The sequence below is a fragment of the Pipra filicauda genome, unplaced genomic scaffold (assembly GCF_003945595.2).
Source record: "Pipra filicauda isolate LSUMZ 115617 unplaced genomic scaffold, ASM394559v2 scaffold125_size2111803_pilon, whole genome shotgun sequence".
NCBI classification, from domain to species: domain Eukaryota; kingdom Metazoa; phylum Chordata; class Aves; order Passeriformes; family Pipridae; genus Pipra; species Pipra filicauda.
The window spans coordinates 1,017,753-1,036,224 of NW_024103718.1; the positions used below are offsets into that span (position 1 = coordinate 1,017,753).

General features: G+C 35.8%; 1 protein-coding gene across 4 annotated transcripts in view; it reads right to left on the reverse strand.

The window, feature by feature from the left end:
- Window positions 1–18,472, reverse strand: part of FGF14 (fibroblast growth factor 14) — a 401,593-nt gene that overhangs the window by 94,455 nt on the left and 288,666 nt on the right. For 2 of the 4 annotated variants that reach the window (XM_027730754.2, XM_027730755.2), the window contains exon 2: window positions 1,116–1,226. The exons of the other annotated variants lie outside the window; for them this stretch is intronic. In XM_027730754.2, the coding sequence (XP_027586555.1) occupies window positions 1,116–1,226 (111 nt within the window). The remainder of the gene's footprint in view (window positions 1–1,115; window positions 1,227–18,472) is intronic. 4 annotated transcript variants of the gene reach the window in all.

Genomic DNA, 18,472 nt, shown 5'->3' on the forward strand with positions numbered 1-18,472 from the left:
ACGAAAACACTTGGAAAGCAGGCAGAGAAGTACATATCAAAATAGATTAATCAGCTTTTCTCACTTTAAAAAAACCAAAACAATAAAAGATGATCATGTTATCTGTTGATGAAAAGTGTTAAATGACAGCCATGCATTAACAGATAAAATAAGACCTTACCAATGTAAAGCAGAAACCTCAAATCCCCTAATTTCTGTAGCCTAATTCCAAGATTTTTGAGGAAACTGAAGGTTTATTTATGTATATGTGTGCATAACAAGAAGATAAAGCTTTTGTATTAAAAGTGCCTAAAATAGAACTCAAGGTCACACAGAAATGTTACTTAAATATGTCATTATAATTAAAATATACAAAATACAAATCAACTGTTTCTAGAGTAAGAATAGGCTTTTTTAATTATCATTTGCAGCTGAAGTTATCAAAGACATATATCCTCATTGAATGAAAATATGTGGCCTTATCATAGGAAAAGTGTATCAAAGCAGTCAGCCATACGGCCTTTCAAGACTGCTTTTGTTTGGAATATTTTTGAAAACTGTCACTGATGCAGCCCCTACAGTGGCAGAAATTTGCTTAAGGTCATTGGAACTCTTTCTGGTATAGGGACTGTAGGATTTTTAGCCCCAATTCAGCAAGGTACTTCAGTGTGTGTTTTAAGCAGGACTTTAATAGTTAAATGTACATTTATTTGCTTTGCTGAATCAGGGCCTATATATCCAGATTTTTCAGGGAAATTTAGTTTCCAGTTCTTTTTTTCTTTGTTATTTATTGGAAGGTAAAAAAATTATGTTAAATATATAATTTTTATTAAAAATATTTTAATATAATTTTACCATTTTTATAAAATTACCAGAAGACAATCATTGGCCTAAATATCTCACTCGTAAGGCCCATGGGCACTTACACCTTTCTCTTCAGAGGGAACATATTTAGGCCAATATCCTGTATGAGCCATGCTGGTGGTCATCAAGCTTCAAACAGACAGAACCCTCCTCCTTTGAACAAAACACATTCAGAAACCCTTCAAAGGCATTAACACAGTGTCTGTGCATACACATTCGAGCGATGCGATCTGTGTGTGCGATTAAGACATTCCCCTGGGGCAGTCACTTACTAGAATTACTGCTGTCATCCTTGGTTCCATCGAGACTTCCATCGGGGTGCATTTGCAAGTAGTAGCCTTGCCTGCAATATAACCTGGTCACTATACCCTTGAGCTGGGGATCTGAAAGACAAACATATTTTGTCACTAGCCTCAAAACTTTTTCCAAGAGTTATCCCTACTTCTCTCACTGTAGGAGGAAGTTTGGTGAAGCAGCATTGCTGTCTTAAAAGTAAGTACTACAACAGGATGTGTGCTGATGGAGATGGAGAAAAATCTTGCTGCAGAGTGTTATTAGATCAGTTGTGTGTCCTGTTCTCTGCCTCCAACATTCCTCATTACAATTAACACAGGTAAAACAGAGAAAAAAGAACATCCCAAATACCCACAGTCAAAAGCTTAAACCAAATTAAGCCCTGCAAAAAATTTTAGACTTCAGCAACAAGTATAGTTCCTTACAGAAAATAACAAAACATTTGAAAAACTCTACTCGTTTCGTACATGTTAGTAACTTACTGTACTGCACATAAGTTTTAAGGAAACTGGAAGAAAAAGGTCTGTTTCCTTTCCTACTGAAAGTGATAGACTAATCTGATATAATTTGTAACAGTACCATCTGAAGAGTTCCCAAAATATTTTACCAATCTAGAAGCGGATTCAACCCACCTACCCTCTTACACTCCCCAGGGAAAAACACCCATGATTAGGGCAAGATACAACCTTTGTTCAACAGATGGAAAATCCTCAGTAAGCTAAAGCCATGAGAAATTTAGGTAGCTGAACAACGAAGGTACTCTCTTTAATACTCTGCATATATGAAATTTCTAAGAATTGGACAGGGACTGCCAAGTCGCAAACTTTTTGATTCATAGCATGGATGTTGCCTTACCAAATTACAAACTGAGTTGTTTCAAAACTGGTTCAGAGAAAGAAGACATCACATCTTAAAAAAAATCAACAGCACTACCTCTGTGTGATATTGGTATTAATATTGTTAAACATTAACTATTAGGCCCAGCTCCAGGTAGCCAGTACATAAACTTGTGAGAACATTAGCATTAAAAGCACCTATGTCATATCATACTTAGTTCCACAGTAGTGAACTAAATTCATAAAGATTTTGATACAGATATGTAACAAAGAGGTGAACTTCTAAGACAGAAAGTGTCTCCATGCAACCCTGTGACCAGAATATAAAATCCTCCTTGAATCTGTGTATAATTGCTCTCACAATTAATCAATCTGAATTACTTATAGTATCCTATGGGGAGGTGAAAATAAACACTAATAAACAAAACTTACTCTAAGTTATATGTTCAGAAGTTTTCCATAGGGGCTCGGTTCTATGAAATTATTCTGAAAATGTTTTTATTGAGTATCCAAATTACAAAGTCATATTAAACAATAAACCAACCTAAATTAATAATACAAGATTAAACTGTAAATATAATAAAACTGTTGCTATAAATAATAACACTGTAAGGTTTCTGAGGCATGCAAATAAATAACATTACCTTTTGATTATTAACGTGTAAGCACATTACAACTTATTTCTTTAAATTTATTGTATCTGCAGATTTTGCTTTCCATGATTTTTTAAATTAGCAAAAGTTTTTCAGTCTTTATATAGGAATAATCAGAAAGAAATATTTTTTAAAAATTTATAAACATGTTAAAGTGTATTATCTTTGAATGTCTCCATCAACTTCATCAGGCAACTTAAAACTATTTTCATAATTTAAAAAGGAGACAAGAGCTCTTTCATATCAATGCATGCTTTCAATGTGCACTTTCAAACTGACAATTTTAAACATGCTTACTTAACACGTATTAAAAAGGGCATTTTTAAAGACTAAATAAAATAGTTTTTAAAATGTTATTAAAACTAGATCTTTAAATATTATTTACAGGAAAAGTATCAGCATTTTGAAAAACACTTTCTATACCTATAGAATTATGAATAAATGATTATTTATCAACACTTTCTAGTGCAAAGTTTCATAGGAAGGCAAAGCACAGTCAACTCACTGTCACCAGTTGTTTACATTTATTGCTTCAAGGGAAAAATGTCAAACTTAGAAGTGACTTTCAAAGTTGTTCTTTATACTTATTCTATTAATTTTTCTAAATTGACAAATCTACTTTCTAACAATCATTTGAGTATGTTTTCATCAAAAGTATTATTTAAAGTTAACCCTGCTTTACCAACCATCCAAAATTATACCCAAATGAAAGTATCTTAGTGAATAGCTATCCACTTCAGCTAGCTTTTCAGCCTATATGTGATGAGACAGAGTATGAATCCTCCATTTATTTGTTCACTCAAATCCAAACATAGCAAAATAATAACTTGTTATGTAGCAAGTGAAACTTTCTTCTTACTTTGTTGGTTTCATTTTTTTTTCTGTGGATTATCAGAATCTTTTTTACCTAAGAACATGTTTTCTGCCTTAAGGCCCCCCCTGTCCTTGGCGAGATTAAAACTTGTATTCCTGACAAGTAATTTAATCATGCATATTTTACTAGTTCTTGATTCTAATCTTTAGTAAACATATATCACAGTGCATCAGATCACAGAATCAAAGTAAATAACAACTAAATGTTTTAGCTCAACAGTGTTCAGAAAAATGGAGGAACTGGAAATTAGACATGGTACTTCTTTGATCTTATCCAAAACGCAACCCAGATTTAGTGATAGAGTTGTGTGAAATGACACATCAATCTCTATGTGAGTCATAATAAGCAATAGTCACAAAGACTACTCCATACAGTTTCAAGGTAAATATCTCCAAGATGAAGCAGACAATCCTGTCAAGCAAGGAATTTATCTCTTCTCCTGGCAGAAAGATAAATTACTCTTTCAGGTCCTTTTTGAGACACCTGAGCAGCAAGCAGAGAAGAGAAATCTGGTAGTCCTTGTATTTCTATGGTATTTTTTCCACCCATTACCTCTTAATAACATTACAGGAACAGTCTTAGCTTCAGATGTTTTACAAATGAGCTTCTCAAATCCTTCTGGACTACACTTTCTTTTAGTTTATCTTTTTTTTTTAATACTGTCTGCTAGACAGCAGGAGCGAGCAGCAAAGCCCAGAAAAAATAGCAGAATTCTGATGCTGCCTGTCCACAAGGGTACTGGGTATGTTACCTTTCTTTAACTCTAACGGCAGTGACACAGACAGAAGACCAGCATTTATTCTTATCCATTAAACCCCACACATGCCTTTATCTTCCCACATGTAAGAGTAAGAGAATGGCGAGAAAATACAACAAAATGATAAACCACAAATGAACATGATAAGGGTGATTTTATTATAGATATACTGCTGCTAGTTTTCTGCAAGTCCTAGCTGCCACACTGAAGTGTTTTTTGTGAACAATACCATTTCTATATAATTTTAAACACCTTGAATTCAGGGGAAAAGAAACAAAAAAAACCAAACTTCACCATGGATCAACAATCAAAGTTCAACATCTCCTAATGATTTTCATTGATCTTATTTTGCACCTTGACTTCTGAAGTTGAACAATTCTGTGTGACATGTCAGTAAAGCCCTACTGTGGAAAAAATTATTCTAACTTGCGGTTATTAGAGGTTGTCATTTAAAATTCAAAGACATACTGAATGGACAAGCAACAGCTTTCTTCCACAGCAATTTGTGTGACAGCAGCCACTTGCAGCCCACTTTTATTGGTTTTTTTCCTTGTCAGTGGTAATGGCAGTATGTGTGATTGCAGTTAGCATGCACACTCTGCCAGTAGCTTTTTTGATGTCTTCAACAAAGGCAGAGTTTAATTAAGATGTCTTCTCTCTCCAATAGTGGCTACAAAAATGGCTTTGGTGTTAACTCAAGGCAGCCTGAGTGCAGCTTTTGCTCTAGAACAATTATGACACTTCATGTTTTGAATTTCGAATATTTTCTGTTCACAAAGAAAATGGTTTTAGCATCTCCTTCCCCACTCTGACATACTGCCAGGACAGTTCTTTTTAGAAATTTTATAGATTTAAAATAATCTAAGGGACGAACTCACTAAATATGAGTGTTAAGACATAGATGAATTTACTAGAAGAACAATGTTGAATATGCCCACTGTATATTAACACCATGAAAAATTAATCCCTTAGTATCCACTGGAGTTTTAATTTTTAGTTTTTACCAGAGGAGGGCTTTTTTAGCCTGTCATTATTTACTCCCTCTTCTGTGTAAAGGTACTAAATAAAAGCCTGTTTGAGATGACAAGCAAATGTTTAATGGTGGGTTAGTCTCATATTAACTTACATTCTTATGGAGAATAAACTTTCCAGTCAGCTGCCAGTCTGTCAAAAAATGAATTGCTCAGTGAGCCAAGTGAAAGTCGGTATTTAGAAGTATATTCTGCTCAGATAGCATAGCATCGAACTCATGATGATGACTGTAGCTCCAGGTTCTTCATCTTTATTCTTGTCCTTTATTCTTTGCATTTCCCTCCTGCTGTTTTTACTTTTGGATATTTCACTACTAAAAGTACCACTCACGTTTGGTCCAGAAAAAAAATGAGATTTATGGTCCTCCAGTAGTCACTGTGACTTGGTTGTCATTTTTTGCTTGCTGATGTTATGGTCAGCATTTGTTAGGAATCTTCTTCCTCATCTATTGAACTTTATTTGAATTATAAAAAAAAACATTTATAGTCCGCATCAGGATTTTAAAAAAAAGTCAACCCCTCAAAATTCTGCAACCCGCAGATTTCTTTTGAAGTTGGGAAGTAAAATACCCACCCAAAGTTGAGTGTCTCATCCACTCCAGACATCTCATTAGTTTGTAAGGCCTGGGACATGTAAAAGGCCCCTTTTCCTGACTTCTCACACAAGAGTACCCCAACAACGGGGGGGGATAAGAGGGAGAGGCAGTGTTGGACTGAGATTCTTGCCATCTTTCTTGCTGAAGCGTCTCTACTTTGGACAATAATTAACTACCACCCCTAGGCAGGATTAGACCCCATCCACTATACCACAGTTCAAGACAATCTCAAGACCCATCACCTCACAGAAAGCTATTGTTGCTTCAGTTTAGTGTCTGGATACTTTTTAAAACTTTAAACATGTCTCTGTACTGCTTAGGATTTTAGAAACATATTCCACCAAGCAATTCAGCTCCAGAAGCACGGACCAGATCCCATGTAAATGACACTTCCTTTTTTTAAAATTCTCATTTCAACTATCTCAGTTCCTGCTGTAATGCTTTTCCCAGCTTCCAAAAATAATTTTCTTCTCAAGCGTACTGTTTATGTTTAATTGCAACAGTACTCAAACAGGTACAGTCAGTACAGATGATCGCATTACACTACTTTTGCCTTCTTTTTGGCAAGTCTTGAGGCATCATTCCAACACGTTAAAGTGCAGAGTCTTCTGATACGTGTGCTACACCATCACAAAGGCAAGCTTCCTGAAGCAAGTACATAGTCAATGAAAATGCAGAACTTTGTACTTCATTTAAAGGTGAAAAAATCCTAAATAGGCATCTAAACCAATAATGTTCCTTTGTTACTAAAGTCTTCAGCTGTTTCTGAACCTTTCAGCATTCAAAAGCTTTATACAATCCTACTTTCTTTATTAGACTGTCCTATAACCAGGTGTCTCAATGTTTCCAAGTTTCTGATTGTGTTGTTTTTACTTTCATTCTTAATAGAGAAGGATAAAATCTAGATATTTATATCCTAAAGCTCTCTGATTTTAAAAGTAATGTTTTCAATATCTCATAGCATACATCAGAAAACTAAAATTTAATTAAAAACTTTAAAGAAAAATATTTTTAAAAGAAAGTTTTGCTTTATTCAGGGCAGAGGGGAAAAGGATATAATGTGAATTCAGAAAAGCAATAGCTTCCATTATTCCCTGTTCCCATAAGTAATAATAGTACTTGTTCTGAAACATGGTGGCTTTCTCTTTGCTCACTTATTTTTCTGTTCTCATGATGATTACAAGGCACTCAACTTTGGTGTTTATTTTTAACTCTACTTTTTATCCATTTATGCCTCACATCACAAGCTCATCTCCCGCAGAACCTCACTTTGAGAGCACATTTAAGAGACAGAGAGTCCTCCTACGTTCCTGCGCTGTCATTGTCATTGGTACTTCCACAGCGTTTATGAAATTTCCCGGTAAACTATGAAAGTGGGTTGGAGTTCTGCAAAATGGTTGCTTTTCTTGAAAGCACAGCATCACACCCTTTGTGCTGGCATCCTTGCCTTTGTACTGCAAATGTTTTTATGTTAACTGAAAAATGTGCTCCCTTCCGTTTGTGGGCAGTGACATTTTTTCTCTAGGTCTCGCAGTACATTTCAAACTACATTAGATTTGTTTCTTGCTACATGGTTTTATTTGAACAAATTTGATTGTCAGTAGAATTACAGCAACTTGGCTTCTAGCTGGGATAATTTATATCTGTTCAGATTTACAAGATAATTTGATTTAATAGACTTGTCTACAGCATAATCATTAATAGTCTCCTTTACCGGGTATATTATTTTTGAAGGGTATTTGTTGGAAAGAGAAGTTTAGGTTGTTCAGAATAAACATTGTTTCAAAGTCACAATTTTATGCAGTTATGGTAGTTCAATTCTAGTAAATTCATTTAACTGTCTGCATTTCTCTTTCTACTGGACTATACTGTACACTCTAATGGTTCTGACCTTGCAACACAGGGATTTCTTGGAAGATTTCTGGCTAAATACTGCTTTCCACTGTTGACCTGTGTTTCTTCTAATATGCTAAAATTCAATGATATCCAGTTTCTCAACATCTAAAATAGCTTATGTTGTACACAGGAATATTGAGAAGAAGCTAGTGTCTGGTCCCAAGCTTACTTAGATAGCACCAGTTAGAGTTTAATATATTTGACTATCATCTAACAAGCATCACCTTCCGCAGATGAAAACAAAATCCATTTTTGCACCTATATTCTCTTTCTCAGTTTACTCAAAATGCTAAAAATTTTATTCTCTAAATTCCATGCTAGAGAAGTCTTGTTATTACAATTTTTACTTGTTCTTTTTACTTTTCATAAGCCTAAAAAATACCCTTTCTTACTGAACCTTATTGACTTGGACAAAATAATTTTCTAGTATTTTGTTTAGGACCCCTTCCTATACCTGAACATCTTAGTTCTAATATGGCGTATTCTTGATTCTGAATTCTGACACTAAAATATTGACATTACACAAAAATTGCTTAATGTTTACCTTAAAAAAAAAAAGGCATCAAACAATAGATGCCAGAATTAAGTAATTTCTGTGTCATCATTTTTGCAATAATCTCTCCTTTGGTAGCTTTCCATAAAAAGGCTTTGTTAAAGACCAAACATAATTTTAGTCACACTCAAAAAATACCAAGGCACCACAACATGACAGATTGTAATACCATTTAACTTACATATATATTTGAGTAATGCATTGCCCTTTGAATGAGTAAATAAATGGGTTTTAAGAATGAGATTTCTCTGAAGATATCACTGAACATTGAAAGCACAATAGGATGGGCATACATGACCTTTGCAAATGTAACTGAATATATTTCTCATAACACCCAACTTATCAAAGAATTAATTTGATACTCCCTTTCATAGATAATTTCTATTTCTGGAACTCAATGTTTAAACATTATATTTATTTTTTATAAATTTTACTATTTATCTCCTCGCATACTGCATCACAAAACAATGAAGTATCTGAAGTCAGCTTCTATTTTTTTCACCAACTGATTAGAACTAAATCCTAAAGCACTTAAACCATCTATTCTAAAATATTTAAAGCCATCATGGTAATGGTCAATGGAGAGAGGACAAAAAGATAATCTGCAAAGCTAAGTATTGAGTCCTAAAACACACTTTATTTTCTATTGTTACATTTGGGAATCTTCCATAATACCAAGTAGCAGGAGTCCTTAATTTGTTATTAACTTCATTTAATTCTTGTCAGAATATATAAAAGTCTACAAAATGCAGGAGTATATTCCCTCTGCTTAGATATGCAAACCCATTCCTTCTGAAATACGCTTTTCAAGAACATGGTGTATTAAATTTACTTCTACTTTCTTGCCAAATTACTGAAAGAAGCCATTCACATTACTTTCAAGAAATTTTAAGTTACTGACTAGTCTCAGAAGGGGAGGCAAACAGAAATTGCACTGACAATGAACCGGTACAAGGGAGATTTATTCCAGTTAGGAAGTGATAATTAGGAAATGTAGTATATAGAATCATAGAATCACATAGTTTGGAAAGACCTTTAAGATGATTAAGTCCAACCATTAACCCAGCACTGCCAAGTCCACCACTTCCTTAGCAACACATCTACACCTCTTTAAATACCTGCAGGGATGGTGACCACCACCTCCTTGGGCAGCCAGTTTCAGTGCTTGACAACCCTTACCAAGAAGAAATTTTTTCTAATATCTAATTTAAGCCATCCATGGCACAACCTGAGGCCATTTCCTCTTAACCTGTCACTTATTGCCTGTGAGAAGAGACCAATACCCACCTGTCTTCCATCTCCTTCCATGTAGTTGTAGAGAGCATTACGTCTCCCCTGAGCTTTCTTTTCTCCAGGCTAAACTCCCCTGCTCCCTCAGCTGCTCTCCATAAGATTTGTTCTCATGTGGTATGTCAGAGACACATTTCAGAGCAAAGACTCAGTTTTCTTTGATACTGAACAACATATAAAGCTTTCCTTGTTTCAGATGCAGCAGATTCCAAATATCTCCTAATGTTGCAGTCTCATTTCTTACTGCCACCACCATAAACATATACATTACTACATTTTATAAAATTGCAAAAAATCACAAACTGTCATTTTTACATGACAGTTTCTTGAGTTGAGTAAATTGAACTGAGATTTGTGTAGGTTTAAACACATAAATCAGAAAGTCAAAAGAAACAGGAATTGTTCTTTTTCATCAGTGCTAACCATTTAGTGCAATGTAAACTCCTGATTAATAATACGATAAAACCATCAAGTAGTAACAAAAGATAAATAAACCTGTTTCATATTAAAAAATAAAATAAAATCACACAAAAGGAAATAAAGACATTGATAAAATAATTACATTTCAATTTAGTTATCAGTGATGTAGAAACAAAAGGTATCTCCTTTTTTTGCTATATCTGACAGGAAAATATCTACTATGAAAAATTTGGATCAATAAACTCATTTCCAACCTTTAAAAAAATAGAAAAGTAAAAATTTTCCTTAGTTGAAAATTATGTATTTTTATATATTATTATTTAATCCTTATGGTTTAAGATAAATCTTTATTGTCAAACCATGTCATTCACCAACACTGCCTGAACATATTTGTTTACAAAGACAAGAAATCGCAGAAAATGAGACCTGTTAAGTGCAAACTACATCTCAGTTCTCTTCACGAACAAGCAAGATTACTGGAGATACAAGACTCTAAAGGAAAATTGATTGAGAAATGGATAATCCCATTGTGAAAGGGAAATAAATATAGTTCCATATTTATTTATTAGTTAGCAACATTATTGTTTTTGTATAAAGTGAGATTGCAGAAGTTCCATCAGACAAGCTTAAGCTTATGCTGTTAGTATGAGTACTTCATATAATTAGAAAAATACTTTATTTTGTAGGAAAGCATGAATGTACTGTCATTAATTCATATGGAAGATTAAAAAAAATCTATATAATATATAAATACATATATTAAATATATATTAAATACATAAATACATATTAAATATAATATCATTATACATACAGTATAATTAATATTTTTTTAACATTTTAAACAACATTACATTCCTCTTTCACAAAGGGTAGCTATTTTCACTTTAATCTTCAAAACCACTTACAGCAAAAGAAGTGAAAGGAAGGCAGTATCACCAAAAATTATGATTGAGGATCTACAGTTATTTACTTATTTATTTATTTATTTATTTATTTATTTATTTATTTATTTATTTATTTATTTAAAAAATAGATACCCAAGAAATGTCATGAGTTATGTGAAACATATTAGTAGGAACTACTTGAACCAGCAAGTAGCCAGTCATACTAAATATTAAGCTGTTCTTTCCTCTTTACAGTGTAACTAAGTGTTATCTGGGAGTGCTCTTTAACCAGGGAAGAAATAGCAGACCTTTTCCTATGCTTGTGCTTGTACATTTTATTTGTGAGAATACAATGAGATGGAGAGATAGAAAGAGAAGTAATGCATGGCTGCTTTGGTTTACTGAGATCCCATTTTCCCAAAATTCTCCCTGTGAGGAAGATGAGTTCTCTTCAGCCTACAGACTGCAAGGCTTTATAATGTCATATTAAACACAGTTCAGAAATCTTTAGAGCAGCAGCTTGGAAAACTGATTTTCAAATAGTGTGACAAGAAACTAATCCCCTGAGTTGAAAAACACAGTCTGAACCATTTCGGATTCAGAATAAGAGAGTAATTTCTTCTACCTTCGGTATAACAAAGCTGTGTCTTCAGAAGTTCCTCTCTGCTTATTTTTCAACTTGGGCCACACTCTCAAAGGTTTTTTGTCTTCACCCCACCTCTGCTATCCAAGAAAACTTGGAGTACACAGAAAGAAAACAAACTCTTATGAAGTTACATGACCTCAGGATCTGGGCTTTAAGGACATCAGTAGAATTTGACACTGATACAGAACAATCACAGGAAACTGTGACAGGCAGCCACTCAACTAAAACCATTTGACAGACTTTAGCACAAACAATCTTGCTTCTCTGGAACTGTTCTTGCTTCAAGACTGACTCTAGCAAGAAAAAAATGGTTGTAAGTGGCAGATTCCTTTCATGGCAACTAATGCTCCAAGAGGGAAAAAACCCAAAAACAACAACAAAAAACCCAAAACCACAAAAAAGCCCAAACAAAATTGAACCGTTTATCCCACTTAGATTATTCTGATTGTCTTAGAAAAAACTATTTGGTCCAGATATTTAGCTATAAACCAGAAACTAAGCAGAACTATACTCATAGCATCTATGAGAAAATGAGCAAAATCAGTTTGAGTTAACTTGATTATTCACTAATAAAGAATAAGTAAATCTTCCAGTTCTGAGTCTTTTGATGATATAGTGGAGACAGTCAGTAGCCTCTCACTGCCACTATTAACTAAACCTACTCTCCACCTCCAAAATAATGAAAGTATTCCAAAAAGTCTTACAAGACTGAAAATGTCTGCCAGGTTTTGGACGAGCTCAAAGTTGGTTTGTGCTTTGATGATGACCTGACCAAAAATATCTCAAAAACACCAAGGCAGCTTTCAATCTCTAAATCTAAATTTTATTAGAACACAGACCAGAACAAATAGCTTTTAAATATATAACCTGAAAGTCAAATGAAATAGAAAGAAATAAGATCTTTATAAGGAATCTCCCACACTATCTAGTATATTTATGCAGTGACTTCATGATCTGTTTTTTTTCATCCTGCTTTGTCTGAAGTCCAGCTTTCTCAGCATGGAGAACTGGCTATACATCTACCACCATGTACTTTATTAACCTGTTCAGGTTACAGGCCTTTCTTCCCCTGTTTCTCACATCTTGTCTTTCATTCCGTACCTGCTGTACTCTCATTCCAGTATTGTTTCCCAGTCATGCATCTCCAACAATGCTCAGCATTCAAGAGGACATAAGAAGACAGACCTCTTCCCTGTTGCCCAATCACATCTTAACTTTAATAACAAAACATATTTTAAGCTTAAATAAAACAAATAGGCCATCAGTCACAGAAACACTTAGATTGTCTTCAGGCTAACAGAACTTAGCAGAAGATGAAAACTCCACCTTGTAGCTACCAGAAATACAGTGTAGTCTGTAATTTCTGGTTGTTTACACTGAGGCATATGAGCACATAGAGCCAAAGCCACCATCAACTTCATCAGCCATCCAGCCATCACACGCATTTTGCAGAGCAGTGAGTCAGACTGAAGAACCATGGCTGTTCCAAATGCACATTTTCTCTCAAGATATGTAATACAAAACTGACAAAAAACCACCACCAAAACAAAACATATTCCTGAAGGCTGCTGAGCCACAACATTTCCACAGTGACAGCTCCTCCCTTCACTGTTTGGCTAAAAGAGTTAACAGCCTCATCATTCCTTGTCAAGTCTGGCATCATCTCTTAATTTATTAAAGATGTCCCCAATTATTTGTGTGAAGGTACTAAATGAGGAGAATTCTAGACCTGCCACTGGTATCTTCCAGTAATATAACACGTGCCATTCCTCTAACCAGGTATGGATCTTTTCCCCTAAGCTAATGATTAACTCCTTTGAGAAGGAATGGGGAGAAACAGGGAGCTCATTCTGAAGGGCAGTCCAAAAATGCCCTGAATTAACTGCACCCAAAATAGCTTACTTATCCACCCAAAACATCTGACCCAAACATCTATGTGCTCTTCAGATCTGTTCCCACTCTAGAGACACTGATGCTCTTAACTCTTTGGATAAGTCTTTCCACCCTAGGACTCAACTCCAGACCTTGTCAGGCTATTCTGGTTGGACTGGAATTCTGGCCAGACCCAGACAGCTACTTATTCTCTTATGCTGTGTTCAGAGACCTACCTATACTACAAAAATGCAACCATATGGGCACAACTAAATTTAAACTAGCTTGCTTAGCACCCTCAACTATCAGCCGCTGATTTTTCTCACACCGGGATTTCCATTCCCCCCTTCAATTTGAAACTTGTCCTGAAAACCACTTTACAGAACATAAAAGGTCAACTAGCATGTTTTAAACAGAAATCAAAAGCAATTTCATTCTCCAGATCTATTTGCTTGTACTGCAGCAGTAACTTCTGAGACCCAGTGTAGACTGAGGTGCTACCATGTGATCCAGCACTCAAAAGAGGCAACAGGTATGCTCCTAAAAAACAAATTACAACGCTTTCTCAATATTAATATTAAACCCTCTCTAAATCTCTTACATTTACCTCACATTTATTATACCGACAACTTAAATGTTATTAGAAGCTGAAAGATTACAGAGATTGAAAAACAGGAAATTTATCCTTGAGATTTCCACAGCAACTTCTGCCTGTGCCTGGGGACACTGCAGTGACAGCACTGCTATCAGCCAAGAGCACAGAGCAGTTGCAAGAACTGATACAAATTTCACTTTGTAATCATGTCCTAACAACAGCCTTCAACTGAATGTTTCAGGTTTCTTTAGCCTCCTAACTCAGGGCCTGAGCTGCCTGTCCTGTTTCAGTTTCTAACCCTCACACATTATTACTCAGGCTGTCCGATGAGCAGTCTGAGGGCTGCCCCTCTGCACCAAAACCAGAGGTGTTGCTGGTGCTTCACTTGTAATACTGCAGGTGAAATACTGTGTGCCTTAGTATAACACATCTCCAGTGCAGATTTGCATACACTTCAAAAGCAACATACCATAGCTGAAACACCTAACGCTTGTACTTTTTATCAGGACATAAATTGAAGCTTCTCCGGCCCCTATGTGCAGTTGGGACAAAGAAATAAACAAACAACAGGGACACTTCTAATTTAGAAAGCTATTCGAAAATAATCTACTTCCTTTTCAACAAAGCTCACAATGTAGCAGAAGTCCTGTGTGTTTTTCAGAGGCCTTTGATAAAGTTCTCTGTTTCGACACCCTACAACAGAAGTCTCCGACATAAATCTTGCTCAGATTTGACACAAAATCTAAACTCCCTTGTCAACACACAAAGAGGATTGGCCTTGATTATGCTTTATTAGATTCTTCACTAAAATCTGTGGCAGCAGCCTCATGAAGTGGGTGACACTTGACATTTCTAAGAAAATATTTTTAGCTGCATGCGGTGTGGGTTCACCTGAGAAGGAAGAGGAGGAAAAGGGGAAAGAGAAGGTAAAAGCTCACATCACCCCAGCTAATGCGCTGCCACAACTGTGTGCTGCCACACAGAGGAATCTGCTGCTTTACAATCAAAGTGTCACTTCAGCTGTTTCTCGGGAACCTCACAAGACAGCAAAGCAAGTGCAAGACATTACACTAAGCAATGGTCAGCAACAACTTTGCTTTCAGTATAAGGCCTGAAGATGATGGGCCAACCTCTTCTTAAGGTTGCCAACAGCCCTTGACACTCTATTGCAAAGCAACACAGGGGTTTTCAGCAAGGGCTTCCTTGTTGCAACCGTAAGTAAAGAAGTAGTGGCATCCCACCCTAGAATCACAGAATCATAGAATGGTTTGGGTTGGAAGGGACCTTAAGGATCACCTCATTCAAAGCCCCCTGCCATGGACAGGGACACCTTCTACTAGACCAGGTTGCTCAAAGCCCCATCCAATCTGGCCTTGAACACTTCCAGGGATGGGCCATCCACAGCTTCTCTGGGCAGCCTGTTCCCACCTGATAGTGCTTCACCACCCTCACATTAAAGAACCATACCTCTAACCTAATTTTCCCCTCTTCCAGTTTTTGACCTTACTGAGAAGGACTGACACATAGCTCAGAAACTATTTATGCTGTATGACTTGAAGTTTCTAAGATGAGCACCTTGACTTGCGCTTTAAAAGGTCATAAATTACTCAGGGCACCTGATGCTGAAGACCAAAATCTGAAGTTGCATGATGTGAATAAAGCAACCATGGTATCACCCAGGATGTTTGCAACTGAAAAAGGACTTGGATCTGAATCTCTATAGCATCAGCAACTGCCTGGAAGTAGGATGGCTGACCTTTGTTTTTAGAACAAAGATAAACATAATGTTTTTGTAGTTTACCAAAAGAAAAGGAAACCTTGAGAAGAAAAGCAAAACTTAATGGATTAAAAGCTTTTCCATTCTACTCTAATAGGCCAAATTGAGCAATGGCAGTTGAAAAAACACCTGGTCACACCCAAATAAACAAAATTATCAATGACTCAATGTTTAAATCCTGACATATGAAAATACTTAATTTAGTCAAAGAGTAAATATTTAATATTTAATGTCAAATACGAACGCAATTTTATAATTTTAAAATTAAACTGATTGACAAATTAAAATAAAGACCTGCTTCAAAACTGGGAATAAAATTTCAAAATTCTGAAATGTCTATCTGAAAAGGCTTACTTCAGACTGCTTCCAGGTTCACACCTTTCTATTACAAGGAGCAACATGGTTAAATTAACATGTCTGTGAAGTCTCTTTTGTTGCTTTGAGTTCTACATTTAGAATCAAGAATTTTGCAAAGAAAAGTACCTTTAAGCATAGTCTTGTCCTACCAAATAACCTATCTAAAGCAGAGGTACATAAATCCTTTCTACCTGAGCTAATGGGATCGACTCTGAGGTTTCTGGTTCCAGCCTGGTTCTGATGTGTGTGAAAGGACCCAAAATCTAAAGAACTTGTCATAGAGATATGCCCTATTTGGAAACACAGAGACACCAAGAAAGTAGAGTATTACTATCAGATTCAAACTCTCATAAGAGCAGAATATATACCCTCTCATTGGGAAAGTGTCATGCATTGAGAGAGGACAAGTGTCTTCCATTTAATTTCCCTGGTTGCCTTCTGAAATCTCCAGATGTCCAGCTCTAATGCAAAGCAAACCAAAGCTAGTTTTTAATTTCTGCCCCAAACAAGTTGCCTCTGTATTTCTACTTTGCATTTTTTAATTTTAGAACATGGTTCGTTTTGAATATTTTGAAATACATGCCTTAAAAGCTATACAGTTATTCATTGAAGTTATTGTTTAAGTTCAAAGCAAAGACAAGGTGCTTCCATCATATTTCGGTCAAAAACCCTGTAGTATCTACAAAATATTTTACGTGTCCTATTGATTACAACACTCTGTAGACTCTAGTGAATATGTTTCACTCTAGCAGCGTGAAGAAGGTGGAATGGCCCTATGGGCAAAGCACAGAGGTCTCAATCAGGAGAGGAATGTGGGTCAGTCTCCACTTTGAAGGGGACTAGGCTGGTCCAGAGCACTGGGGCATTGTTTCTGGAGGAGCATAGGCATACTGTAAAGTCATAGTAAAAAGATCTTGCTGCCCAAAGATTTCCACACTGAACATAAACACAAGAGATCAGCATCACCCTCACTTTAGACAGAGTAGTAGAAGCACTACAAGAATGGATGGTTTGTCCAAAGCAGCAGTAAAAATGTGGTTTGCTGCATCCTAATCCTGGATGTACATGCCCCTGCTAGGCTATACAAAAAGGACTTAATATGACTGAAAAAGACACAATTAATAACTGGATAGAAGAAATTGCTATTTTCTAGCATGTCGGAGGCCCTGAGTTATACATTAATTGAGTATATTTGTTTCAGTAAGACAGTATTAATCCCACTGCTGGGGCAAATGGAAGGATTTTAATAGAGGAATTTTAAGTGGGTGAAGTGAAGGGAAAAAGGCTTGCCACTGTTAATAAAATAAAAAATGTCAGTGCAAATAGACATCACTTATTAGAAGCCTCCTATCTGTATAGCAGAATGTCATCTACTGATGAATGCAACTGGAAAGGGGGAAAAAAAAAAGAAACCCTTGTCGACAGTTTCCAAACAATTCCAAATAAAATAATCTGCTTTTAAAATCACATTTTGGTCAATCCATGTTAACTACTGGATATGTATTATTCAGAATAAATAATTTGTTAGTGGAATTTACCTCCTTTGAAAAGTCACGAAGAGTTTTAATGACAGTGTTTCTAAACTGGAATTAGCTCTAAGACTTTTTTTAAAGTTCTGAGGTATTTCATTGAATCATAGAATGGTTTGCGTTAGAAAGGACCTCAAAGATCATCTAGTTTTAACCTCCCCTGCCATGGGCAGGGACATCTTCCACTAGACCAGGTTGCTCAAAGCCCCATCCAACCTGGCCTTGAACACTTCTAGGAATGGGGCATCCACAACTTGTCTGGGCAACCTCAATTTAAAGCTGAATATCTGCATAGCAAGACTTTTCATTCAGTCAGGTAAATCTCATCCCAAGGGTCTAGAGTATCTTCATGGGACACCTATTCATTCGTTGGAAAACGTACTTTGTTTTTACTGAAACTTCAGCAGAATCAAAATATCCCAGAAAAGCAGTTTGATTCAACGGTAAATGATCACAACAAACAATCAATGATGTAACAGATGATTACAATGAAACTTCTCTGAGAAATGTTGTGAGTCATATGAACCCAGCCAATATCAAAATCCTTTGAAATGCCATCCTGAAGGCAGAACTTCTTAAAAACTGGACTTAACAGGAAATTATTTCCTACTAGGGACAACAAGAAAATGTGCTCAGTAACTCTGTTTCTCTCCAAAGAACTTAAAATGACTACCTTAAAGTCAGAAGTCCACAGAAACACATGGTAATAGTTAAAACTTCCCACAGCTGAAGGGGAACAGACCTCTGCCTTTGTGACACTCACCCA